The sequence below is a fragment of the Eutrigla gurnardus genome (assembly GCF_963514095.1).
Source record: "Eutrigla gurnardus genome assembly, chromosome: 16".
In the NCBI taxonomy this organism is placed as follows: domain Eukaryota; kingdom Metazoa; phylum Chordata; class Actinopteri; order Perciformes; family Triglidae; genus Eutrigla; species Eutrigla gurnardus.
In genome coordinates, this window is record NC_139927.1 from 3,020,460 (window position 1) to 3,047,690 (window position 27,231).

Below are 27,231 nucleotides of genomic sequence, written 5' to 3' on the forward strand. Positions count from 1 at the left end.
CTCTGGTTGTATAGAAGTCTATGAGAAAATGGTCCTACTTCTCTCTGCTGGCCACCAGGGGGCGACTCCTCTCTGGTTGTATAGAAGTCTATGAGAAAATGGTCCTACTTCTCTGCTGGCCACCAGGGGGCGACTCCTCTCTGGTTGTATAGAAGTCTATGAGAAAATGGTCCTACTTCTCTCTGCTGGCCACCAGGGGGCGACTCCTCTCTGGTTGTATAGAAGTCTATGAGAAAATGGTCCTACTTCTCTGCTGGCCACCAGGGGGCGACTCCTCTCTGGTTGTATAGAAGTCTATGAGAAAATGGTCCTACTTCTCTCTGCTGGCCACCAGGGGGCGACTCCTCTCTGGTTGTATAGAAGTCTATGAGAAAATGGTCCTACTTCTCTCTGCTGGCCACCAGGGGGCGACTCCTCTCTGGTTGTATAGAAGTCTATGAGAAAATGGTCCTACTTCTCTCTGCTGGCCACCAGGGGGCGACTCCTCTCTGGTTGTATAGAAGTCTATGAGAAAATGGTCCTACTTCTCTCTTGATGTATTATCTCAGTAAACATTGTAAACATGAGTTTATGGTCTCAATCTCTAGTTTCAAGTCTTCTTCAATCCAGCATGATGTTCATTTAGTACATTATGGTCCATTTAGAGTCCACCAGACCAGAAAGCAGGGGATGCTTTAGGGGGGCGGGGCTTACCTGCTGATTGACAGGTCGCTACCACGCTACCAATGCTAGTTAGCTACTAAGATGACTTTAACACTTAACTGTAAAGTTAAGCTTGAATTATGAAGCTAACTTCGCAGCTTCACAACAGAATCCACATGGATCCAGATCCAATAAGGGTGCTGATCGGGGCGCACCAGAATCTACATGGATCCAGATCCAGTAAGGATGCCGCTCTGCCACTTTATGTTCGTCATATCCACCCGTCGCCAGAGGAGTCGCCCCCTGCTGGCCATTCGGAAATGTTGGTAAAAAGTTTTGCACTGCATGGCTTCACGGTCACCATGGAAACCTGAAATGCCCCCTGGCGGTTTAGTCACCTGCACACAAGGTCAAGGGTTTTTGGGGGGTTTTTTCAGCATCTTTTCACCTCACATGCGAGCTCAGCAGACCTCGTCCTTCTGGACTGGCTAATCCTCAACCAGCCCTCGTCTGGTCTGGATCGGACTAAAAGTGATTAGTGTGTTTTTTGTTGCTGAGTTGCCGTTACCATAGGCATGGATGTATGTGTATGTAACGGTTTCAATTACAGCACCATTTTAACTTCCAGGTGAATTTATTGGGACTATACAGGTTGGGGTTTTTTTGCATTTAACAGTTTCCTTCTTGCATTTACAAAAATAATAATAATAAAAGCCGTCCTCGTGCTGCTGCATCATGAGAATAACCTGCTAATCACGGCGCTGCTGATCTCATTAAAAGATCTAAGGAAGGCAAAGAAAAAGCTTAATCTGACCTCTTTGTATATTGTTAAGTTGGACGGAAAAGTACTGAATACTGAGGCCAAATCACTTTAATGCTTTTCTTTTCACAACTTTATTAATTTTCTTTGATAATAAGACACAACACATGAGACAGTACAGATAAAAAAACTAAAAACAGAAATAAAATGTATGTATATATTAAAAAGTAATCAAATTAAATACATAATTAAAAAAAGCTCCCAAAGTTTCCCAAATTTGTCCGAAGACCCTCAAAAACCTGAGTTTTTCCACTTTTAGGAAATAAAGATAAACATCTCTGATTGGATGGAAAAAAAGGAGCAAACACTAATAATAATAATAACTATATATGTATATAGCACCTTCAAAAACAACACTTTACAAACAGCAGAATATAAATATGGTCGGGTATACAAATACAACACACATGAGCAGAGGTAAAAAGACAATAAAATGTAAATAAAATAACAAATACAAAGCTAAAACGCATAAAAGCAAGTCTATAAAGCCGTGGCTCCTCAGTGGGTTATGAACTACATTTCCAGATTCCTGATAAAATCTCACTTTATTTATTTTTACTGAAAAGTTCTTGTGTTTCGTTTCATCGGTTTATTAGTCGTGTTTTATTCTTGTAAAGATGTTTTGAAACGTTACTGAACTTTTTCAGGTTTGAAGCATCGACCCTTTTTTATTTTACAGTGAAAGCGGGGACATTGTTCTGTTGTTGGTCATAATGCTCCTTTCATTGGTCCTGTCGTCCCGTGTGATATTCTCTCGCCCAAGTCTCACACAGTCTGTAAGGGAGGGAGAGAGAGAGACGGGGGCGGGGGGGTCTCTTTAGTCTCATGCTTCAGTAGTGATTTGTCAGCCGGGCATGAATGGTCTCCTTCATCAGTGTGTGTGTGTGTGTGTGTGTGTGTGTGTGTGTGTGGACACTAGTGGGGGTCCGGCCTCAGACTGGAGTTTTCTCTAAGCCTCTTGTAGTCCAGATCTCTCCTTCTCGTATGGGCCCACCGTAGGCAGTTCCCCCGACAGCCAATCAGACGACACGGTGCCCATTATGACTTCACTCTCCGTGTCAAGTTGGACAAAAAAAAAAAAGTAATTTATTTGAACTGAGCAAGAAGAAAAAAAACGTTATTCTGTAAATAGAAACTCCAATTTACAAACAGCCATTTTTATTTATTTATTTATTTTTACTTTTCCCTACAAAGACAATAAAAGGGGTAAAAAAAACTCCACAAAGACAATAAAAGGGGTAAAAAAAAGCCCACAAAGATGGTAGAGCGACCTGCATTTCTATAGAGCTGCTCTGGTCTCTTCAATCACTCTACATTCACACACTGATGGCCGAGGAGACGCCTGCTGCTCCTCTCTAACTCATTCACACATTCACAGCCTCCGGGGGGCGATGTGGGGGCTGGAGGAGAAGCGGGAATCGAACCGGCGGGTTGACCCGCTCTTCCCTCTGAGCCACAGAACAACTCCACAAAGAGGATGAACAACGACTAGAAAGTCTTTGCCCAGAGGCCGAGCGTTTCCTGATCCCTCCGTCTCCTTGACGACGAACCTTCAGTAATATATTATTATATATTACGTTATTGGTTTAAATCCCCTCTGGATGATCCTGAATTATTCTGGTGAGTCCGGACCTTTCTGCTCATGTAGCAAAACGTTCTATTCCACCAACACACACATACAAAAAAAGTCCCATTTCTATGACTTGTGTGGTTGATATTCAGGCTCAGGCTCCCCAGAAGATGAACCACTTCAGTTTCAGACACTCTGTAAACTGTGTGTGTGTGTGTGTGTGTGTGTGTGTGTGTGTGTGTCTGTGTGTGAGAGAGAGGATTTACAGAAATAATCCTTAATTTTTCATCTATGCAGCATTTTAGTGACTGGAAGAAAAGCAGGAGAGGCTCACCTCCCTCTCTCACACTCTGTGTGTGTGTGTGTGTGTGTGTGTGTGTGTGTGTGTGTGTGTGTGTGTGTGTGTGTGTGTGTGTGTGTGTCTTTTTGGCTGGAGGCCAACTATTGACGTCCTCCCGGCTGCACGGTCGAGTCTCCTCTTCCAATTAAACCCCCCAGAAACGAGGAGTTGGGACGTTTCCCACTGGAGTAAAACTATTGTACGAGAACACAAAGCTCCGATTATTGTGGCGCCCATGAATTTATGAATGGGCGGCCACTGTCTCACTTCTACTCCAGTGTTGTGGGAATTGTCTTTTGCGTGTGTGTGACAGTGTTGCTCTACCAAACAATGGCGTAGAGGAGGAGCATCCATTGTAGTTTCACATTTTTTCATGTTGGCAGATTAAATCCTGGAATAAAAGCGTTCCATTCGATCGTGGCCTTCTGATGACATGCTGGAGGGTTCAACCTCAGAGGAGATAGGAGTCTGAGCAAGCAAACCTTTGGTTAAAAGTCTGGTGTGTAGCATCCCATTAGTGTCATTAGTGGTTCAAACGCAGCTCAGCCAATCAGAATCAAGCATTTATAAGCTACAGGATAATGCTCTTAAAAAAAAAAAAAAAATTATATATATATATATATATATATATATATATATATATATATATATATATAAGTCGTTATAGATGTTTATAATCATGCATAATACCTAAAATATTTGCTTCGAGCAACACATACGAAAAAAAGTCCCATTCCTCCTGACCACTCCTCCACTGGAGTGTCAACGTCCAACCGCCATACATTTCCCTCAGCTCACACAAGTTCCCCAGAGGATGAACAATTTCAGTTTCAGACACTCTTTTCAGAGTCGCTTTTTTTATCCCACTTTTGATTATTATTATTATAACTTAAAGTTTGGTCGTTAAAATGTTCTGAAGGAAGAAAAAATACTCTTTTTTCAAATTTCAGCGCCACGTTAAACAACCAATCAGATTGCAGCCGTTCCTACAACATATTTTTAATTCAGAGCATGAATTCGAGTAGCTGTAGGGAGTCGTGATGTAAACCCCCCCAGTATAAATCTGTGAGGAGCTTAAGCTCACTGTTAATGCTTAATCTCTTTGTTCTTTCCTCAGTCCATCCCTGCATCCGTCCTCCTGTCTGTCCTCCACCACCCAACCAGGGCCCCCCCCCCCCCCTCGTTGGTTTGCAGGGTCAGTGAGTTTGCCCTTGCAGAGGTCTGTGCAGGAAGAGAGGGGTAGGAGGTCTTTGATCCCTCTGGGGGGCTGCAGCCCCTTTTATTCCACCTGATCAGCACTGTACTGACCTTGTGGTGGTCCGACCCCCAGTGGAGAGACCGCTGCATCGGGGGGCTCAGCTCAGGGGAAACGAGTCTTTGTCTTCCAAACAACTTTTCCACCGACTTTATCAATTCCTCTTTACGGTGGAACTTATTTAATATCACATTTTTGTTGTCGACAACAAGCGAAGCGACACGGATGTGATGAAACATCGTTAAAATGTTAGGACGTAAATGCATGGGCGTCGCCACCATATCTTTAGGGGGGTCGGCAGGACCTCCCACCTTTTAAAAAAATTGTCGTTTGGACTATTTGCTATTGTAATATTAGTGCATAATGGCTCTAATTGACGGGTCAGTTCAATACTGTCAATTAGAGGGGGGTGGGGGAGGGGGGGTGCGACCCCTCCCAACTTGGACTGCTCCAGTTTTTGTTCAATCTGATTGGCTCAGCCTGACCCTCGGCCGGGTCACTGACTTCCCGCTGAAGTTACACAGAGAAAAGGAAACAATGTTCAACAAAATAATAGTGTCAGTATAACAATGATAGGGCTGTTTAATTCTCATTTTCATTTCTAGGAACAAGAGACATTAGATACGGAAGAGACATCTTCTAAAAACATGTTTTTAAGCATCAACTTAATTCCAAAATTTTATGGGGGACCCCCAGACCCCCCCCCCCCCCCCGCCTATAGGACCCCCCCACATAACAAATGCTGCTGACGCCCCTGCATACATGGAAGTAGGAGTAATTTAAAAGAGCAAAAGTTTGAAAAACAACCTAGAAACACGATGAAATACTTTCCCGTCACACGTAGCCAAGCTGCTGAAGAAAGTCTACATAACGTTGGCTCGGATGGAAACGGTGAGAAGCGGGAGAAGCCAATAGATGACGTCATTCAGCTGAAATCACATAACTTGGTTTCATAACTTTCTCGATGCTGCCATCTGCCGGTCGTCTGGTGGTGTCGCGTTTAGATGGTGGAGGACGCTGACATCATATTCTGATGGGGAAATAATTTGTTTTTATTCTCCTCCATAGAGACATAGAGTTAATATACATTTGTTTTACGACCTTAAATTAAATATTTATGTGCAATGGGGAAATAATCTCTAATCTATTTGTGTCGGTATATTACCATAGTAACCATTAAATAATGCCTCAATTTAAACACAAGATTTCAGAAAACTTAAGTACATTTTTTTGCATTATTATTAATTATTGACCTTGTGTAAGTAATGATTGTATCTATGTTCTACCTGTATGGAGGCCTCTATATTCTGAATGTTTTCACTGAGGGGTTTGTTCATAAATCATTCGGATTTATACAACATCTAATTTAATTAATTACATTTTTTTAATAACTGATATTAAGAGATATTCACAATGTCCTCTATAAAAACCTCTTACTCTGATATGTCAACAAAAGGAAACACTTATTTTCAGCCTGGCTTCATCCAATGTTCAGATTTCACTTCAGGAAATGTATGAAAATCAGGACATATTTGATAGAATTATGCTTCATTTGTTTATTTAAACATATGATTTCAGTAAACCTTGTAAGACAAAAACCATTTGCCTTAATGTAAGTAATAAACTGGGGAAGTTTATCGATAGCTATTAGTTTTAGTTAATTGCCCCATCCACGTATTTACGCCACATGACCAGCAGATGGCGGCATGCTGCCTCAGTGCTGATGAAGCTGAGAAGAAAGACACAAGTTCAGCTTCTGGATCTTTTTGTTTGTCTGCATGTTTTAACTGTTCTCTTTGTTTCATCGACAGTTTGAAGAAGAAGAAGAAGAAGAAGAAGAAGAAGAAGAAGAAGAAGAAGAAGAAGAAGAAGAAGAAGAAGAAGAAGAAGGAGAAGAAGGAGAAGGTGAGTCCTTTCATCATTTCTCGATTCTTCGGTTTTTCGGTTTTGAAAAATGAAGCCAATCTAAAGTGCCTTAAACTTGCATTCTCTCTTCTGGCCATCAGGGGGCGACTCCTCTGGTTGGTATGGAAGAATATAAGGAATTGACAACTACTTGGTGTAAATGTGGATGTGACTAGAATCACATGTGTGTTTCCTGGACTTGAATTCTGGGGACCACTTTATAAAAACGTAAACCATCACAATCCACCTTAATAAATATAGTTCTATAAATATGACACAAAGAAGCACCTCGTTTACTTGCTTACACACTTATTAACGTGACGAGACCGGCCTTTCCCCCCCGTGTAAAGTCCTGGTCCTGGTCCTGGCCGTGTTCCTGGTCCTGGTCCTGGCCCTGGCCCTGGCCCTGGTCCTGGTCCTGGTCCTGGTCCTGTTTGGTGAATCAGCCGTTCGGCCCTCAGACACTAAAAAGCCAAATGAAAAACCAGATTTGTGATTTATTTGCTCCACTCCAACACCATCCCATCAGAGCTGAGGGCAATTACTGCAACAACCCCCACCCCCCTCCCCCCTGCCTACCCCTGGGACCCCGGGACTTCCCCCCACCTCACGCCCCTACATCCAGGATTTGGTTCTTTATTGATATAAATCAAGAGAGTGTATTATGTTTTTAAGTGTTGCCTCAAACACGTGGACAATTTTCCCAAATTAACAACCTACTTTATAATTTCTATACAACCCTCGTGTTTTTAAAAGTGCACACATTTTTTTTCTTATATTTTTTCTGATCAACAGTCATGATCAAATAAAAGTTGCAATCTAGCCGTGAAGTAAAGGAGAGCAGAGCCTCAGCCTGCAGGGCACTCGTATCTTATTTTAATAATAATAATAATAATAATAATAATAATAATAATAATAATAATAATAATAATGTATTGGTGGGTTTGTCGGTTCAGCTGACGTCACGTGCACGGATCCCCGCTGAGCCGTGTGCAAACGGGAGATAAGTAGGCGGACACAATGGACATTAATTCAGCATGTTTAAGTGCAGCTGTCCGGCTTCCACGGAGCAGGTGGTCTCCCCTCCATCTCCCATCTCCTCCTCCTCCTCCTCCTCCTCCTCCTCCTCCTTTCACTTCCTCCCTCCTCCGGCTCTTTTCTCACTTTATTTCTCCATCTTCATCCAGAGGAAGAGGAAACATATATATACTTTTTAAAATCTTTTTTTCGGACATTTTACTTGACCAAAATAATATAATAATAAACATTTACTTCCAGATGAACTCAAAAACAAACATGGTCATCTAAGGAAGGAGAAGGGTGAAACTGAGGCCCCTGGCCTCCAGAACCCCCCAGAGTCCCCCCTCCCCCCCCCCCCCCATCTCCATCCCTCCACCCTTCCTCTCATCACCCCTCCTCCATCCCTCCATCCATTCTCCACTTACTTACTTTGTCTCCATCTCTCCCTGCACCCCCCCTTTCATATCTGTTGCCTTTCATTTTACGCTCCTCCCCCTCCTCCCCCCTCCTCCCACCTCCTCCCTCATGCCGGTGGCGTCCACACACCGACCGGAGCCCAGACTCTCTTGTTGTCACTCACAGACGGCGGCAGTGGCGGAGACGGTAATCCCCCCACCCTCCCCCCGCCTCCATCATCAACCCCACCCTCCACCCAAAAAACCCAGTGAAACCCTCGCGGGACACCTGTACTGCTGGAAGCTTTTTTCTTTTCTTCTTTTTTTATGATTTAAAAAAAATAAATGATGCCCACATCGTGGATGGTTGCTGATGAGAAGCAATATTGATGTAAACGGGCGACGTAGACGCGGAAACAAGCGGCAACATCTGCTGACGGTGACGGAGCGGCACCATCATCAGCACCAGCAGCTCCATCATCAGCACCAGCAGCGGATGGAGATGCGTTGTGAAGGCAGAGGGATGATGATGATGATGATGATGATGATGATGATGATGATGATGATGATGATGATGATGATGATATAGCAGGTGCTGCAGGGTCGTGCCGCATTGCCTGACCGCCGCGAGCGACGCCGCGGAGACGGTGATGCTGTCGTCGTCATTGTGTCATACAGAGAGAGAGAGAGAGAGAGAGAGAGAGAGAGAGAGAGAGAGAGAGAGAGAGAGAGAGAGAGAGAGAGGCTTTGACATGGAGGGACGCGGCTGCGTGTCGGCTCTGAGCTCGGCCCGCCCGGATCAGCGGGTCGGATGCGCCGCCTGAAGCCCCCCAGGGAGGACCCGAGTCATGATCATCTCCCATCACAACAAAGTTGAATTCTTTGTTTCTCTTTTTACAGTAAAAACTAATGTTTCCGTGCGTAAAAGTGAGCGGCGGCGCGCCGTGTGTTGGTAATGCATCGCGGGAGCCTCGCAGCAGCAGCAGCAGCAGCAGCAGCAGCAGCGTCTGTGCCAGTTCAGGGTGGATTACGTCTACAGAGCAGCAGGCCTCCGTCTGAAGGCGGCTCCTGATCGGGGACCAGCGCGCCGTTGACGCCGTTTTCACGCGCTTCTTCACCCTGTTGCTGGAGGCGAGCGTTTTATTCCGCGGTGTCGCTGGACGCCGGTGCGCGCTGTGGTGGTCCCCCCACCCCCTCTCTCCTCCCCGCGGAGGGACAGCTGTTGCAAAAGATGACTCACTTGCAGGCTGGCCTCTCTCCGGAGACCCTGGAGAAGGCCAAGGTGGAGCTGAAGGAAAACCCGGAGACTCTACACCAGGACATCCAGGAGGTCCGGGACATGATCATCACGCGGCCGGACATCGGTTTCCTCAGGACAGACGACGCGTTCATCCTCAGATTCCTCCGGGCGCGGAAATTCAACCACTTCGAGGCGTTTCGGCTGCTGGCACAGTACTTCGAGTACCGGCAGCAGAACCTGGACATGTTCAAGAACCTGAAAGCCACGGACCCGGGCATCAAGCAGGCCCTGAAGGACGGCTTCCCCGGCGTGCTGTCCAATCTGGACAGATACGGCAGGAAAATACTGGTCCTGTTCGCAGCCAACTGGGACCAGAGCAGGTAATAAAGAGGTGTGGGGGGGCTGTGTTATCTGATCAGACAGACAGAGAACAGGGGAGTCAGTGGTTTAAAATCCACCAGAATTAGAGTCTGGTGTACAGGGAGCTGTCCGTTCAGCACCACAAACATCTGTTTTCTGCAGGAAAGCAACCTTTTCTTTCTTCTTCAGTCAGTTGTGGGAACGTAGATGTCCAAAAGTATGCGGACACCAAACGCCACAGCCACTAATCTGCAGCTGACAGCCTCCACTGGTCTGGTGTCAGTTCTTTCATACCCAGATGTTTGAACCCCGTCGGCAGGGATTTGCTCCAAATTCGGCCACAAAAGCATTAGTGAGGTCAAGCGGCGATGTTGGCCTGATCAGGTCCCGGCCGCCGGGTAATCCCAGAGGTGTTGGACTACTCGGGGGCCGAGACCAGTTCAGGACAGTCCAGTTCTTCCCAAGTGGGGGAAAGTGGTATTATACCCCAATAATGTATTCTTTAATCAAAACATCACATGACATCGACAGATAAAGATAAAATACCGTTTACAGGAGAGAAGAAAGGCCAGAGATGTGATTGATTTATTGAAAATAGCTTCCAGGCTCCAGAGACTGAATGACAGGCAGAGTAACAGCAGCGATGGTGAGCCGACAAGGAACAGGAAGTGGACCGTGATGAGGGAAGTGGAGCAGGTGAACGAGTCCGAAGGCATCAGAGTACACGAGGTACCGGTGGGCTTTCCTTTCAGGCTGGATCACAAAACCAAAGTTACTAAACGGAACAAACTCATTTCCCTGTGAAAAAACAAACCGCTCCAAGGTAACAAAACACCACATTCATCTATGTTCCGTTTTATTAAATCATATAAGCATATTTATGTTACTTTTGGAAATGCCACCAACACAACACCTTTGAAGTCCGTTTAATACGCCAAGTTTGAAGCCGTTTTTCCTTCTTCCTAAAACTTAGGACCTCTCGTTGACGAGCAATGCTTTTTAAAAGGCTATTTTTTTAATGGAATTTGGTAGAAGGGTTCACTCCACATAAAAGGCACCAGGGCTGCGTTACATCGCTTCCTGCAAACTTTCCTCAGAGACCAACGAGGGGACGACGAGGCCGATCAGCACACTTGGTGGGGAAAAGGCAGAACTATAAGAATCCAACAATGACGGCCTCGAGGCCGATGCCTTTGACCTCCAGCAGCCACAGCGGGATTCATTGTGAAGCCTGGGTGAAGCTAACAGACAGCTAACAGAAGGCTGAAGAAGAGGAGGGATAAAACCACGACAACCATCACGTGGAAACGAGAAAAAAAGTCGTCCTCAAACTGTCAGAAAAACGCACCGTCATGGAAAACGTGGTATTTCGATCTCTCTTATCTGAATCTAAGAGGTGCAGCACAGTGAACACTTTATTAGATTCATCATGTGTTTGAGGAGTTTGAACCAGTCTTTCCCAACCTTTTTATCTTATTAACCCCTTAAACGAAGCATTGAACCACAACCCATCAACCATCTGTGAGGTTTAGAGGAGAAAAGTGTCCCGAATCAGAGGACGCTTCGTCTTCTGTCCCACTCCAATAATCGTCTGGAGACCCCCCAGGTTTATTCTGTGACCCTTCTGTCCGGGATCCAGACCACCGGGGGGATCCAGACCGGGGGAACCCCACCGGGTCACAGTTCATCCAGATGGTCCAGCACTGATACCTGCAGTCTGCTGTGACCGGGTCAGGGTCAGCTGAGGGTGACAGGACTTAACTTTGCTCAAATAAGCGACCTGTAAAATGAATTACCGTAATATAGAAATAAATGTGCATTACCTTTCATAAGTGACGCCATGTAAAGTTTAGCAGAACGACCTGACTAGCGACACTGTTCCTGGATTCTTTTCTTGCCTTGACCTTGGGTCCGATGTGATTCTCCGTTCCCCTCAGATACACGTTCGTGGACATCCTGCGGGCGATCCTGCTGTCGTTGGAGTCCATGATCGAAGATCCGGAGCTGCAGGTCAACGGCTTCATCCTCATCATCGACTGGAGCAACTTCACCTTCAAGCAGGCGTCCAAACTCACGCCCAGCATGCTGCGGCTGGCCATCGAGGGCCTGCAGGTAAGACTCCCGGCGGTTGGTTACCGGTTATTTACCGGTTAGTTAGTGCTTGGTGTGTGTGTGCAGAGATGGTGGTTTGCATCCCAAGACGTCAATGTTGTGTTTTTGGTTGATTTTTATGATCTTTACCAGGAATTTTTAGTCTCCTGAACTTAATCGAACAATTTTTTGGGGGAAAATGACCTATTTTGTCACTTAGGTGTTATTTTGGTAAAAGAGTACCATGAGTTTGCATATGACGGACAAATAAACATACTGGAGCGTCATCATATTAAAACAGACAATGCCCTTAAAAATGTATTAAAATGAGTAATTCACGTAGTCCATAGAGGCAGAGCATCAGGGTTTTTTTACCTTATTATTTAAATAAGGGCTTTTCAAATGTCTGTACGGGGAAGTTGATTCACCAAATAACAAGAAAACAACATCTACTTCCAGACGTCTCTTTCCCGATGAGAGTCGTCTTTTTGGGCCACACTGACATCATGAGGGTTGACGTTAACATGACCAAATAAGGAGTCACGTGACTCGTTGTTTAATGACTGACATGAAAACAAATACATACTTATGACTTCTAATGTCACACGGGACAAAAGCAGTGGTCTCCCGGGTGAAAGTCCTGTGTTTGTTTGACTTCATTCCTCAATGAGGAACAATCACTGGTCTGTAACAGTTGGGCGTCTACAAGTCTGCGGTCTCGTTCTTTGTTTCCTGTCAGAGTGAAAAGCTAAAGTACTATTTTTCTTCCCCGACATCGTGAGAACAAACCTTCGGCACGCTGCTGCAGTCGGAATGTTTTCCACTTAAGAACGAGTCGAGCTAAAGCCGTGAGCTCGTTTGAGGCAAAGAGGACATTTCCTTTTCCAGAACACGCTGCTGCTGCTGCTCGGTGGCGTTTTTTCAAGGCTCGTTTGGCAGGTGATGATGCAAAAACATTTTTTTTGTGGTTGTCAGTTTGCTTTCCCTCAGTTCTGGCGTTCTCTAATGAGAGTCCGGTTTTTCTCAGTTGGCATACAGAGATATGAGATATGAGATGTGACAGGGCTTATTGGGTGAGTGTGTGTGTGTGTGTGTGTGTGTGTGTGTGTCTCATTGGGACACCTTTCAACCTTTTAACGGCGCTATTGAAATGAGTTACAGGAGAAAAGTTTGTACGAATGTCCTCTGCAGATATTATCTCTTTCTCAACGTCCTTGTGAATTATCGGCCAATTTACGTTGGAGGAGGGGAGGGGAGGTGTTTCCAGAGGGGAGGTGATTCCAGAGGGGAGGTAATTCCAGAGGGGAGGTGATTCCAGAGGAGAGGGGAGGTGTTTCCAGAGGGGAGGGGAGGTGTTTCTAGAGGGGAGGTGATTCCAGAGGGGATGAGGTGTTTCCAGAGGGGAGGTGTTTCTAGAGGGGAGGTGATTCCAGAGGGGAGGAGGTGTTTCCAGAGGGGAGGGGAGTAGTTTCTAGAGGGGAGGTGTTTCCAGAGGGGAGGTGATTCAAGAGGGGAGGGGAGGTGTTTCTAGAGGGGAGGTGTTCCCAGAGGGGAGGTGATTCCAGAGGGGAGGAGGTGTTTCCAGAGGGGAGGGGAGGTGTTTCTAGAGGGGAGGTGTTTCCAGAGGGGAGGGGAGGTGCTTCCAGAGGGGAGGGGGGGTGCTTCCAGAGGGGAGGAGGTGTTTCCAGAGGGGAGGGGAGGTGTTTCTAGAGGGGAGGTGTTTCCAGAGGGGATGTGATTCCAGAGGGGAGGGGAGGTGTTTCTAGAGGGGAGGTGTTTCCGAAGGGGAGGAGAGGTGTTTCCAGAGGGGAGGGGAGGTGCTTCCAGAGGGGAGGGGAGGTGATTCTAGAGGGGAGGTGATTCCAGAGGGGAGGGGAGGTGCTTCCAGAGGGGAGGTGTTTCCAGAGGGGAGGGGAGGTGCTTCCAGAGGGGAGGTGATTCTAGAGGGGAGGTGATTCCAGAGGGGAGGGGAGGTGCTTCCAGAGGGGAGGTGATTCCAGAGGGGAGGGGAGGTTTCTGCAACCTTCACAACCGCTTTAATACAATGAAATAAATAACCATAACGTTACCAAATATGTAAATGAGTGTGTGAGAGTCAGCAACCCAGAACTCTTCTTTTTAGATAATTAATCGCAAAAAAACGATCTAAATGTAAATCAGCGTGAGCAATAAACGTTCCTGATTTGTCTTTAGACCAAGTATGATGTCAATAAAAGTGATATTTCTGCATAAGCAGGCGATCCTCCTCTCTAGTGTTGGCGTTGTGCAGCGTCAGCACGGTGTGGAGGTGTGATGTTTTACAGAAACCGAGGGGAACCGTGTACGAGCCCTGACGGCTCACACTCAGATTAGAGGCTGAATTATTGATGGGCGCTCTCGCTGAGTCATTCTCACACAAACGGCTGCTCGGCAAAAAAACACAGACAGGAAGACAAGTAATGTGATTTGATTCGATTTGGCAAATGAAATGCACAAAACACATTTCGCCAAAAATCATCGAGGATGTGGAAAAATGAATTCAGACTTAATTTCCTCTGGATATGAAAACACATTTAAAGGTTCTTATTGTGTTTATTTTCATAATTGTCAATGAAAATAGTTCTGCTGATCCTGAAATATACACTACAGCACCAAATCTAATGCATTTTATGCTTAATACACATATATTATGTATATACTGTATATATACCCGATATATATATATATATATATATATATATATATATATATATATATATATATATATATATATATATTAGAGTTGTTGCATTATTACAATAAATAACAGATATCCTTCCTGCTGCTCTTCTCTCGATAGACTACACTGACTGAAAATCATCATTCATTCATTGACTCATTAGTTTATGTGCAAAATCAATATTTCCTATTTGGTATCTCCAACAATGTGAACTCAACCACTCAGCCTCCAAATATTTGTATTAGCACAGTTTTATTTATTATATCTTTAATACTCACTTACTCATTTATCTTTACCTATTTAATACGGTGTTTCCAGAGGGGAGGAGGTGTTTCCAGAGGGAGGGGAGGTGTTTCCAGAGGGGAGGGGAGGTGTTTCCAAAGGGGAGGAGGTGTTTCCAGAGGGGAGGTGGTGTTTCCAGAGGGGAGGTGTTTCCAGAGGGGAGGAGGTGTTTCCAGAGGGGAGGAGGTGTTTCCAGAGGGGAGGGGAGGTGTTTCCAGATGGGAGGTGATTCCAGAGGGGAGGTGTTTCCAGAGGGGAGGTGGTGTTTCCAGAGGGGAGGAGGTGTTTCCAGAGGGGAGGGGAGGTGTTGACAGAGGGGAGGTGATTCCAGAGGGGGAGGGGAGGTGTTGACAGAGGGGAGGTGATTCCAGAGGCGAAGGGGAGGTGTTTCCAGAGGGGAGGTGTTGACAGAGGGAAGGTGATTCCAGAGGGGAGGTGATTCCAGAGGGGGAGGGGAGGTGTTACCAGAGGGGAGGTGATTCCAGAGGGGGAGGGGAGGTGTTGACAGAGGGGAGGTGATTCCAGAGGCGAAGTGATTCCAGAGGGGAGGTGTTTCCAGAGGGGAGGTGTTGACAGAGGGGAGGTGATTCCAGAGGGGGAGGGGAGGTGTTGACAGAGGGGAGGTGATTCCAGAGGGGGAGGGGGAGGTGATTCCAGAGGGGAGGTGTTTCCAGAGGGGAGGGGAGGTGATTCCAGAGGGGGAGGGGAGGTGTTGACAGAGGGGAGGTGATTCCAGAGGGGAGGTGTTCCCAGAGGGGAGGTGTTCCCAGATATCATATCAGCCCTGTTAAGTACATTTAAATAAAGGAACACAATCAATGCCATGTTTTTCCCCTGCATGTGTGACAACAGGACACAGGAACACCCGCTGAGATCTAAGCATCGTTAAACAGCCAACAGCCTGAAATGTCGCTGAGTGTTTTTAAAAACGCTGAGTCAGACTCACCTGAGGACACCTGGTTTCCTCTCAACCAGGCGTTCATGCATCCTGATGCTTTCCAGAGATGTTGCTTTGTGCTCGTTGCCGGATTATCTGATGACCCCTCTGGTTTTCTTAAGAGGTTTGATCCATGACGGAGTTTGAGCAAAGAATGTATCTTAAACATTTCACAAGTTGCTTCATTCGGCCACAATTGAGCAAAGTGACTTCTCCCTACGACCTAGTCGTCTTTAAATTAAATCGTTTTATGAAGATTGATCTAGTTCTTAAAATAAGCCTTGCCATCTTTCTCTCTCATGTGTGTGTGATTATTCATCCCAGTCACTTACACAGAGATTGAGTGTGTAATAGTGACAAATCAAGATTCGGTACCTTGAAATACAGAATCAGACTTTGACAATCAGATAATAATAAGACGTCCTTGGACCCTATTGATCCGCCTGAGTCATCCTTTCTGTCCTCCCATCGTCACGGTAACGCTGCTCACACCGCCTCTGCTGTCATGACGACTCCTCGTCATGGCAACCCTGACAGTGCTAGTTTAAAGCAAACTCCCAAAAAAGCATGTAGGCCACATGCCTCGGGATCCCAAAGTCTTTAGCACAGTCGCTGCTGGGATCACAGCAGAGCCGTATAGTAGTCTGGTTATTATGTTTATAATGAATTTATTTTCAGTGGCTCTAATACGCCGTCGTAGAATGCTCTTCCTACCATCAGCTTGATAAATCTTTGGTTTGTGGAGCTTGAGGAATTCACAGGAAAACAAACTAGGATTAAATTAGGATTCACCATTTGGGAGATGTAGTTTCTGACATGGCAGATGACCCACTGAGTTTTATCGTTGGATCAGGTAGACCTTTGTCCCGATTCTAGAATTAGACAGGAGACGACCGATTTGTGTATACGTTTGTATGATTTGTACATATGTCCATTAGTTGGCAGGAGCCGACAGCCATGTTGAATAACTGGCAAACCATCAGTGAGAGAGCCTCGGCCGGAAAAAACAGGGACGGCAAACCAAGCCAAGCATGCAACCCCAAAATAAAAATAAATATTGTGGTATTTAAATATCGCTGTTAAAGCCAGAGCTGTGTACTCGTCTCAGTGTGACGAATGAAGTCAAACAAACGTGCAGATTTATTCTTACAAAGAAGCAGACAAACCTAAAACAATAAAACTATGAAAAAAAGGAAAATGATCCTGGAAAAGCATCGTGGCGGAAGTTTAAATCTTAATTACTTCAAATGAAAATGGTCGCCACCCCTTTTAAAAGTTAATGTTGAGTCCTGACCTCCAGCCGACTCACTGCCGTGCATTGATATCCCGTTGCTCCGCAGCGAGGAAGGATAAAATAGGTCTTCTGTTTCCTGCAGTTTGGTGCTCTGTAGATCCGAGGTAGAAATCTGATTGGCCGGGGACTCGACAGAGCGTCGTGTCCTCACGTTGACCCTCGATGTGGCGTCTGAGACTTCAATGTCTGGGCTTCGTGTGCTCCTTCATCCGGTTTCCTTTCAGACTCCTTTAACGCTCGCGTATACGAGAGATTATATTAAAGAGTGTGAAACACAGGAGGTGAGACAGCGAGCCGTCGTAATCTCCCAGGATTACCTTGTTGCAGAGGGATTCAGATTTCACGTCTTCTGGGGGTTTTTTCTTCTCGGAACAACTTTTTAAATTAATGTATAAGTAAATATTATTTTTAATATTGCAGCTTTTGCAGTTCAGGATTATCAAGGCAGAGAATTGAAAGAAAACATTCAACAATTAATTTGAGTTTAACAGAATCCATCCATTTTCTACCGCTTATCCTATATTTAGGGTCACGGAGGGGCTGGAGCCGATCCCAGCTGTCATTTGGGCGAAGGCAGGGTACACCCTGGACAGGACGCCAGTCTATCGCAGGGCCGACATGTAGAGACAGACAACCATTCACACTCACATTCACACCTACGGGCAATTTAGAGTCACCAATTAACCTATCCCCATCCTGCATGTCTTTGGACTGTGGGAGGAAGCCGGAGAACCCGGAGAGAACCCACGCTTACACGGGGAGAACATGCAAACTCCACACAGAAGGAACCCGGGCCGACCCGGGAATCGAACCCAGGACCCTCTTGCTGTGAGGCGAGAGTGCTACCCACTACACCACCGTGCAGCAGTTTAACAGAATGAAAAATGTTTTTTATGATTCCTTTTATGAAAGATTGGATCTCACACCTTCCGTTCATTTAGCACCATCAATATGTCTCTTTTTCAGAATGCTTTCTAACATGAAGCGTGTCATACACACGACTTTCACCCAGGAGACAGCTTTTTGTGTCCCGTGTGAAACCATGAGTAATATTTTAAATAACTTTAAGTTCTGCAATTAAGTAACAAAAGTACATATTTGACAGCGTTTTGCAAAGAGGAGGATAATGAGGTTCAACCTTAATGAGATGATTAAAGCCAAATCAAGTAGCTGCTGCTCCGAGTCCGTTATCGCCGTCACGTAAACCAAAGCTGACGGCGTCGCTGTTCCGTAAATGCATTAGAGGTCTTCAGTCTAAAATCCAATCAAGTCCGGTTGAGTCTGTTGCGTTGCTGTGGATCAATATCTATAATCAGCTCTGGTGCATCATGAAAAAGCTTTCTGCTATTGAGGGAAAACCGTGACAAAAACATGCCGAAAACATCGATTTTTGTTTTCATCCTTCTTATTTAGTAACAACGAGGAAAAACGGTAATGATGACACGGAAGTACGTTTGGTAATATGTTGCTGGTCTGGAGTGAAATATCATTCATGCTCCCCTGAGGATGAATGATCCTAATGACATCGATGATCTTGTAAACTTCTTGTAAACTTCTTGTAAACTTGCCAATCTGCTCATCTTTAATTAACACAGCTGTTCTGATGATGTGGCAACACTTCATACGACATATAGCCATTTCTTACATTTAAGGCATTTTCTTACATTTAAGGCATTTTCTAACATTGAAGGCATTTAGACCTCCAGCTCCACTTCGGAGTATCAGGAACCCGACATTGATATGGAAAGTGATGTTTCTCCGTCGCTCCCTCTTGCCCCTCCGGCCTCTCCACCCCTTTTACTTTTGTTTTCTTTACCCTCCCCCTTCCCCCGTCACTCTCTTTAACAACATCATCACCCTCCCCCCTTCACCCCCCCCCCCCCCCCCCCCCTCTCTGTCAGTCACTCCACCATTCTCCACCCGACACAACGTCAGCAGGCTTTCTGTTTCTGTAAAAACAGCATCTTTTTGTTGAAACTCAACAGTTATTTTCAACACAACACACTTCCAATAAAATAAATATCAATTAAATACACATTTCCACGTACAAATGAACAGAAATAATAACAGAAATTATCCAAAAATCCTGCTGTTTATTATTCACCTTATTTCATCTTGAAGAACCTAAAAAGAAGCATCATCTTCTTCACCAGCAGCCGGATGCATGATATCACAGCCCCCCCTTCTTTCTTCATCATCCACCCTCCCCGGCTACATCCCACCCTCGCCACGTTGCCACGGCAACATGTCGGGCTGCCACGCTCTGCCCTCTCCTCCAGATGGGCTCCCTTTTGTTGTGCAGAGACATCAAACACATTCTCCCTCTCTCCCTCTCTCTCTCCCTCTCTCTCTCCCTCTCTCTCTCCTTCCCTCCCTCTCTCCCTCTCTCTCTCTCTCTCTCTCTCTCTCTCTCTCTCTGTCTCTCTCTCTCTTTACTCCCAAGACGGTCTCAGACGGTCGGTCAACGAGTGCGCCACAAAACACTTGTTATCGTATGATGTGTGTTATGTATAATTAATAGAGTAACGCTGCTCAAGATATTCACACAAAAGCTGTTGGAGACAATGAAGAGTCACAGTGAACAAAATAATAATCATAATAGGCGCATGCATCTTAATCTTACGGGTGTCTTTTATGACGGCGTATCAGGGCCGCTGTAGGGCAAAAAGAAACAACGGAGCTGAGAAAGGGGGAAATATTCAGAGGAAAAACGTCGCAAATTTGTGAGTTTATTACGATGCTAACAATCGGCATTTTTTTAAGCTAACTTCCCATGAATATACGTGTATGTTTGTAATGAATCATCCCAACGTGTGACAACGCCTCGTTAAGGTCCTTAGGGTGATGATGTTGATGCTTATTGTTGCTTTTATTCATATGAGGACAAACTGTCATCTTATGGGTGTTTATTGATCGGGGAGGTTGGGCTAAGATGCTAGCGGTAGCTTTCACTTGTTGTCATAGCAACGGCAAACATCCATTCAAGCAATGTTTTTGCGACTTCATAAAGTAGCAAATTTGCGACTTTTTTTCTCTGAATATTACCCCCCACTCCTTATTTATTTATTTTTTTACTCTGACTTTCCTTCTAGCGCCATCATCTTGTTTAAGTATTCGGTTTATCATCAAATAACCACAGACTGTATATGCTCAGAACGTTTTGAAGCCTTGGGGTTGGGACTTTTGCCGTCGCCATCTTGTTTCTTTGGAACCAGAAATGACCATATTTGGTCTTTACCTCGTTTAGACATCATCAGTTGGAAAAAAAAAAACGCTCGGCTAGCGTGAAGTCTTGGAGCATTCAGTCAAATCTGATGATCCTCCTCCTTTTCATAATCATTATAATCATCATCATCATGTATAATAAAAGATTAAACTCTTCTAAGCACCATCATTTTTTTTTATCTCAAGCATAATTAAAAAAAAAAAAGCAGATTCATTACATGTTTTAAAATTAGAAAATCAGTCGACACGGAAATGGGTTTGAACTTAACTAGAAGTATTCAATCTTATCAATCACAGTGATCAAAAGAAAACCATCGTCTGTAAACAGGAAACGGAGGTTATTATTTAGTATTTTTAACCCTATTTTCACATCTTTTTGTGTAAAACATGAGCCCAAACTTACTGGATGATTAATACAAATAATTATATAATCTTTTTCCTTTAAAAGACGCTGTAAATAACCATAAATGCAGGCAGCTGTTTTATCAATATGGATATCATACATCACTATATATATTCTCGTGTGCTATTTTTAGTCAAATGATTAGTGACGTACTCTGCCGTGACTCTATTAGTCCAATTATAGATGGTTTACGTTAAAATCAATAATAGTACTTTGTTTCCACCGCGCCTGTAAAACTCGAGCCGAAGCTTGAAACAACCAACCCAATGTTAAATCTAATAGACCATTTTCCTCCAAAGACGTTTTGACTTATCACAGCGGGGGGATTAATATCGTTAGCACTGACTCGGTTCCATTAAACGCTCCCAGACGCCCCGCCACCCTCTTAAGTGCATCGCAGACGTAATCAATTTTATGAATTCAGCCTGCTTTTTCTTCTGTCTTTGCTGCCGTGACTGTCAACACGTCTGCTGTGAGCCGTTATTTAAAGGTATCAGACCTGCTGAAGGTCGGCGTTTCATTATCCGGAGACTTCGGGGGAGTCATGTTGAGCTGCAGCCCGAAATCATGGAGGTTCAGGTCCACGCCCCCGAACGCACTCACAGGATAAGAAACCCCACATCCTGAAATACATTTTAGCATATAATAATATAATATACAAAAAAGCGCCTCTGCTGGCTTTGTGGGGTAGCTGTCGGGCCGAGCCCACAGCGATGCAGAGACACTTGGCTCACAGCTGCAAACACAAAAAGAGCACAAGTTAAAAACCAAAGAGGAGAAAAGTTGGATATTAAAATAGGTGTGATGTCATGGAGAGAAAGTTAGTGCCTCTGCTCTGCTTCCATGGCTCCTGAGTACAGTTGGCAGTGTTTTAATAACTTGCCGAGGCTGCAGTTTAATTGGTGTGACCTTCTCTCTGAGCGGAGAGAAAGTGTGAAGTCATTCGCATACATTTCAAGGATTTCACTGACAAACCTGCTGTTCCCTTTTAAAACGGGATATTTTGGCGTGGATGACACACCGCTAGTTTCTTTGTTGTGCTCTGATTTGATTGGTTCTAATTTTGAAGCAGATAAAAGCAATGTTGACTTCAGATATTTTGGCATAAATCTCGACAAGTTTGAAATCATTCACGTTGTTAGTTCCAGCCATGTGCTCTTCCTACTGAGACACGTCAGAACATCAGCTATGAAAAACACAAGAACAACTGTCGTATGACTGAGCACGGCACGAATGTGTAAAAATAAAATAAACCCAGCTTGTTTGTGACGGTTTTGAGATCATTCCTATCTGATGCAATTTGACCGAATTAAGCAGCTAAATCCAGCCTGTTTTTCACATCATTATCTCTGTGAGTGAGTGAGTGTGCATCTCTGTGTCTGTCCACGGCTAATCTTGTGTTCTGTTGCAGGAAACTGCATGATATTTTCGGTGGAAGTGAGTGGACCTTTCTAGTTTTGACTGTATTTATGTCATGTGGCGATCGCAAGGAAATATGTCAGATAATATGTTATAATATATAATGTTTTGTTTGTAATTGAGTTTTTGGTTTGGATGCAGGATAAAAAACAAACTGTATATTCTATATAATCTTGCTGTAAGCTTTTCAGGCTTCGTCCTAGAACGAGGACAAAAAGGAGCATTAATGATGGTAAAGAAAGAGGGAACACAGTTGAAAGGTTTGGGAGGTCGGGCGTAACGACTGAACTGAAGCGACAGAGAAATAAGATGTTGACAAACTGCCGCGGCCGTGAACTAAAAGGTCGCATCCGTCACTAAATCTGGTTCTTTTTTTTCGTGAGCAGAAAGTGCCGAGTTGCTGACGAATGAAGCGCCGTCGCTTTCTGTCACAAACCTTAAGACTCACTGTTTTTTGTTTTTTTCTTAACTTCAGCATTATCTCCGGACAGACAGCCTGATACACTCACACATGTGAGTTTGTTGTAAAGAACAAGCCAGCAGCAAAACAATGTCATCACTCCGGGCTACACTTTACATCCTGAAAAGGAAAAAAAAGCACTTGACTGGATTCACATAATTCCCTCCTCCTCCTCCTCTTCCTCCTCCATCCTTCTAACCGGAGGACATGTTTCTCATCCCGCCGTGAATGGGAAGTGACAGCAGCCAAGCGGAGCGGAGGGAGCTCATCACGGCGACGGAGAGAGAAGATGTACGACCACGAACCTCCGACACATATAGAGTGCTGGGCGACGCCCGTCAGACGTGATTACGTCAGCGGCTCGCGGGCAGACGGCTGATACACTCCCGAAAAACTGGGATTCGGTTTTTAGCTTTTTATTTAAGGCTCTTATTACCACTCTAAGGAAAGAAAAAAATGGAGTTGAGAGAGGGGGGCAATATTTGGGAAAAGTGGCATCTATAGCTAACTTCCCATGAATGTACGTTTATGTTTGTAATGAATCACCCCAATGTGTGACAACGCCTTGTTAAGGTCCTTAGGGTGATGATGTCGATGCTTATTGTTGCTTTTTTTTATATAACAATAAATTGTCAGCTTATGGGTGTTAATTGATCGGGACAGTTGGGCTAAGATGCTAGCGGTAGCTTTCACTTGTTGTCATAGCAACGGCAAACATCCATTCAAGCAATGTTTTTGCGACTTCATAAAGTAGCATCCGGTGTTAGCGGAACCAAGCAACTTGTTTATATCAGCTATTATAAACTTGCAAATTTGCGATTTTTCTCTGAATATTGGCCCCTCTCTCAGGGAAAACGGAGCCGAGAGAGGGGGGCAATATTCCGAGACAAAAAGTCACAAATTTGCAAGTTTATTAAGTTGCAGATTTGCTACTTTATTATAATGCTAACAACTGGTTGGACTAAGATGCTAGCAGTAGCTTTCACTCGTCTAGAGGAAGTAAACGAGTTGCTTGACCGGATGTTTGCCGTTGCTATGACTATGATGATGCTATAAGTGAAAGCTACCACTAGCATCTTAGCCCCACCGCCCAATCTGTGACTTTATAAAGTAGCAAATTTGCAACTTTTTTCCTCTGAATATTTGTTTTGTTTTTCTACAGTGGCCCTAATACGCTGGTGGGTTTCCCCAAAATGTGAAACTATTCTGTTAAAGTCACTTCAAACTGTCGTCTGATCCGTCAGTGGAAGGAATCAGAATGTCAAAGCGTGTGTGTGTGTGTGTGTGTGTGTGTGCGCGCATGTGTGTGTGTGTTTAAGGACACATCAAGTGTCCTTAAGGTGGACTTCCTGCCTGAGTGCAGCCTTTAATCCTCAGCCAGAGATTGCGGCGGGGAAGCAGCTGCGTCGGCTGACTTCCTGTGAGGTCACACACTTCCTGTGAGGTCACACGTTGCCGCTGAGTGTCTTTGAGCAGACTGGCTGTTGAACCTGCAGCGTTGGTGGCGGCCGTCTGTCTGTTCGCCCTCCGGATCCGTGAGGGTTTCATAACGCCGGCGACATATGAGCCGCCACGCTGATGCTGCGTTCAAGTGGCATGGGACGTTTAGTGATGGGGACAGATTTCACACATCTGGCAGCTGGCTCTGTCACCACAGACGAGTTTAATTCACACAGTGAAAGAAGAGTTGTCACTGAGCGAAATGTGTTAGATTATAAATGATGAGCCTTTGTTTTCTCATTATTTTTATTTATTTATTTGTTTTATCGTATATCATGGCAGATTTAGAGAAAATGAAGACAAACTGCTGCTGTTTTTGTTTTTCTGAACTTCTCCATGTCGGTGTTGACAGACTGCTTCTGTCACCTTGAGTTCTCTTCAACATCTCACAGTGACTGAAGACGCTCATGGTTATTTATTTACCATCGACATTTTCCTCCCGGTAGAAAATAAGGCCAGAGAAAGTGCTGACCTGGTTTCGTCTGGATTGTGATTCATGTGTCATAACCGTCCTCTGGTGAAAAGACTGCATCTGTTTCCACGTGATTCTTATTGGGTTTCTCCATTTATGTGAAATTATATACAGTCTATACTGTTAACTTTAACCCCTGTAGTTTGAGTGTCCAGACTTGAGATCAATGAGTTAAATATATCAAGACAGATGATGCAAAATGTGAATTCAAATAATATTTGATAATTCATCCAAGAAATAACCTTAAAACCGCCTGAGCACTGTCTACGCCGTTCTCCTCCTTTATTTGAACACTTTCTCCTTCACCTTTAACATTTTCCTCCTCCTCCTCCTCCTCCTCCTCCTGTGTGATCTTACATCGGTGTGTATAATCTCGTTCTGATATTTCATCTCGTGTTCACGGTGAAATATTGCCTTCATGGTGGCAGAACAAATCCTCCTGAGCTCATAAATATTCGGGGTCCCGACGTATAAAGCGTCGGACTGGTCCAGTAAAGCGGTGGCTTTTCCACCTTAAATTACAAACCTGGCCCGACCTCAGCAACTCTAACTGTTCCTATGTAAACACTCGCCTCTGGCCCTTTTGTTTTTATGATGTCAGAATATAATTTTGCCGTCCTGCTGGACTGCAGCCTGAATCCTGACTCACGGCGTGTGCCGGGCCCCGGACTCGCCACGCTAACCTGCATCAACCATGACTCGCCTCCCAGACTCCAAAATAGACCATTTCCTCCTGACTATGAGATTAGAGGCCCATTTACAAAACTAATCTAATGAAACGGGACGGAGAGAACTCACAGAGGTGATATTTCATTTGCTGGAACTCTAACGAATGAAGCCGACTGGATTGAGACCAGCTCTTCAGTTATTTGTGATAAAACACAGAGAGAGTCTTGAGTATTAACTCTGTGAATCATCTGGTTTTATAATGACATTATTGAACTGTTTTTATGTTCTTTTTCCCAAAACAGGACAGTTTTCCTGCCCGATTTGGAGGAATCCACTTCGTGAACCAGCCCTGGTACATCCACGCTCTCTACACCGTGATCCGGCCCTTCCTCAAAGACAAGACCAGGAAGAGGGTGAGACTTGACAGAATCAATAGTTTCATATTGACGACAAAGTGACGGCTTCCTGCTCAGTCTCAAACAGCCAGCTGTAGAACACGGTGGATCGTTTAGCAGCGAAACAGTCAGATATTCCCCCTTCAGGAGGTGGTGGAGACCAAACATGGAGCTAAAAGAGAGAGAAGACATTCGCTTACATTCATCAGGTGTTTAAAATGCAACTGTAATCAGGCTGCAGGCTATTAAATAATCATTCCTATCTTCTTATTAATATTTTGCTTATAAGCTGGTTTTGAAATGAAAAGTAACAAAAATCCAACAAAGGCTTTTTTTCTGTATTTTGACAAATTTCCCTTGAGGCAGATTTGGTAGGTTATAGACTTGTTTTGTTATAGAGTGATTATATAACATGGATATTTAAGTAAGCTTTTTTATCATGCACAAAGGCTTTTTAAATTTACGACGGAACCACATTGTATTTAAGCGTTTCCTTTCCGCTTGCAGATCTTCATGCATGGAAACAACCTGAACAGCCTCCACCAGCTGATCCATCCAGAGATCTTGCCGTCGGAGCTCGGCGGGATGATGCCGCCGTACGATATGGGCACGTGGGCGCGAACGCTGCTGGACCACGCCTACGACGAGGAGACCGACTACTACCCGGAGTCCTACACCCTGTCAGTGCAAGACCTGGAGAGGGACCTGGAGAAGAACCTGTCACCGAAAACCATGAAGAGGTCAGCGCATCACTTTATACATGTCCTCGTCTGTTGAACTGGTTTCATTTTTATTTCTTTGGAGAGAAATATGTGACTTATTATTCTTCAAAAATGTCCCTGCAGGGATTTCACCCTGCGATGGGGTATTAAGGTCATTGTAGGCACAAAAAAAAAAAGGACATTAAAGTGGTAAATTTCCAAGTGTGAATTACTGGTAAAAACCAGGCGGCAATCTCCAGTGAAGCCAAATCTGAAGTGCCTTAAACTGTCATTCACTCTGCTTGCCACCAGGGGGCGACTCCTCTCTTGATGTTCATTTAGTACATTATGGTCCATTTAGAGTCCACCAGACCAGGAAGCAGGGGATGCTTTAGGGGGCGGGGCTTACCTGCTGATTGACAGGTCGCTACCAATGATCACACTTGTGTTTCAGGTCCCAGTCGGTGGTGGAGCCCGGCGTCCTGAAACGACCGGACAAGGTGAAGAGTGAAGAAGACAACATGCAGCCACTGCTCTCGCTGGACTAACGGCATAATCAGCATCTACACACACACACACACACACACACTGACTTACCTGTGCACCTATACACACTGAAATCTACTTCCTCCAGAGAACGCCGCCGCGGTTGGATTCTCGTTTTGAACTCGAGGATTAATCTCAACGAGACGAGAAGGACGTTTCCTCACACAGAAGGGCATCCGGGGAGCTGCCGAGGGTGTTCCACATATTTATTTATTTAAATTATTTATTAAGTTATTTGTCATGTGCCAATCCCCCCTCCCCCTCCCCCCATAAATGAACGTCTTGGAACGATCCGGCGCCCTCAGTGTGGAGCAGGAAGGAGAACAAACATGTGTTTGTGTGAAAACGTTGTTACCTTCAGGAGTCCGATAAATCGAAACCTGGAAGAGGACCACGTTTTTTTGTTCTTGATGGAGTCGTTGAACGTCCTGGACATGAAACTGGCAGACAGACAGGCGGGCACTGGGTTAACTGGGAGTTTACTGGGAGTTTATTAGGAGTTTACTGGTGGTTTACTGGGAAAAGCAAACCCCCTTTACGGTAAGAGTTCTGAATGTTTTTCCTATTTTATTTCATTTGTTTGGGCCCATGT

General features: G+C 44.8%; 1 protein-coding gene across 1 annotated transcript; it reads left to right on the forward strand.

Moving 5' to 3' along the window:
- Window positions 1–8,851: 8,851 nt before the first annotated feature.
- Window positions 8,852–26,778, forward strand: clvs2 (clavesin 2). Its single transcript, XM_084030580.1, has 5 exons — window positions 8,852–9,567; window positions 11,485–11,659; window positions 25,300–25,410; window positions 25,900–26,132; window positions 26,548–26,778. Exons 1-5 carry the CDS (start codon window positions 9,179–9,181, stop codon window positions 26,639–26,641), a joined length of 1,002 nt encoding a protein of 333 aa, XP_083886706.1. The 5' UTR covers window positions 8,852–9,178; the 3' UTR covers window positions 26,642–26,778.
- Window positions 26,779–27,231: the final 453 nt, after the last annotated feature.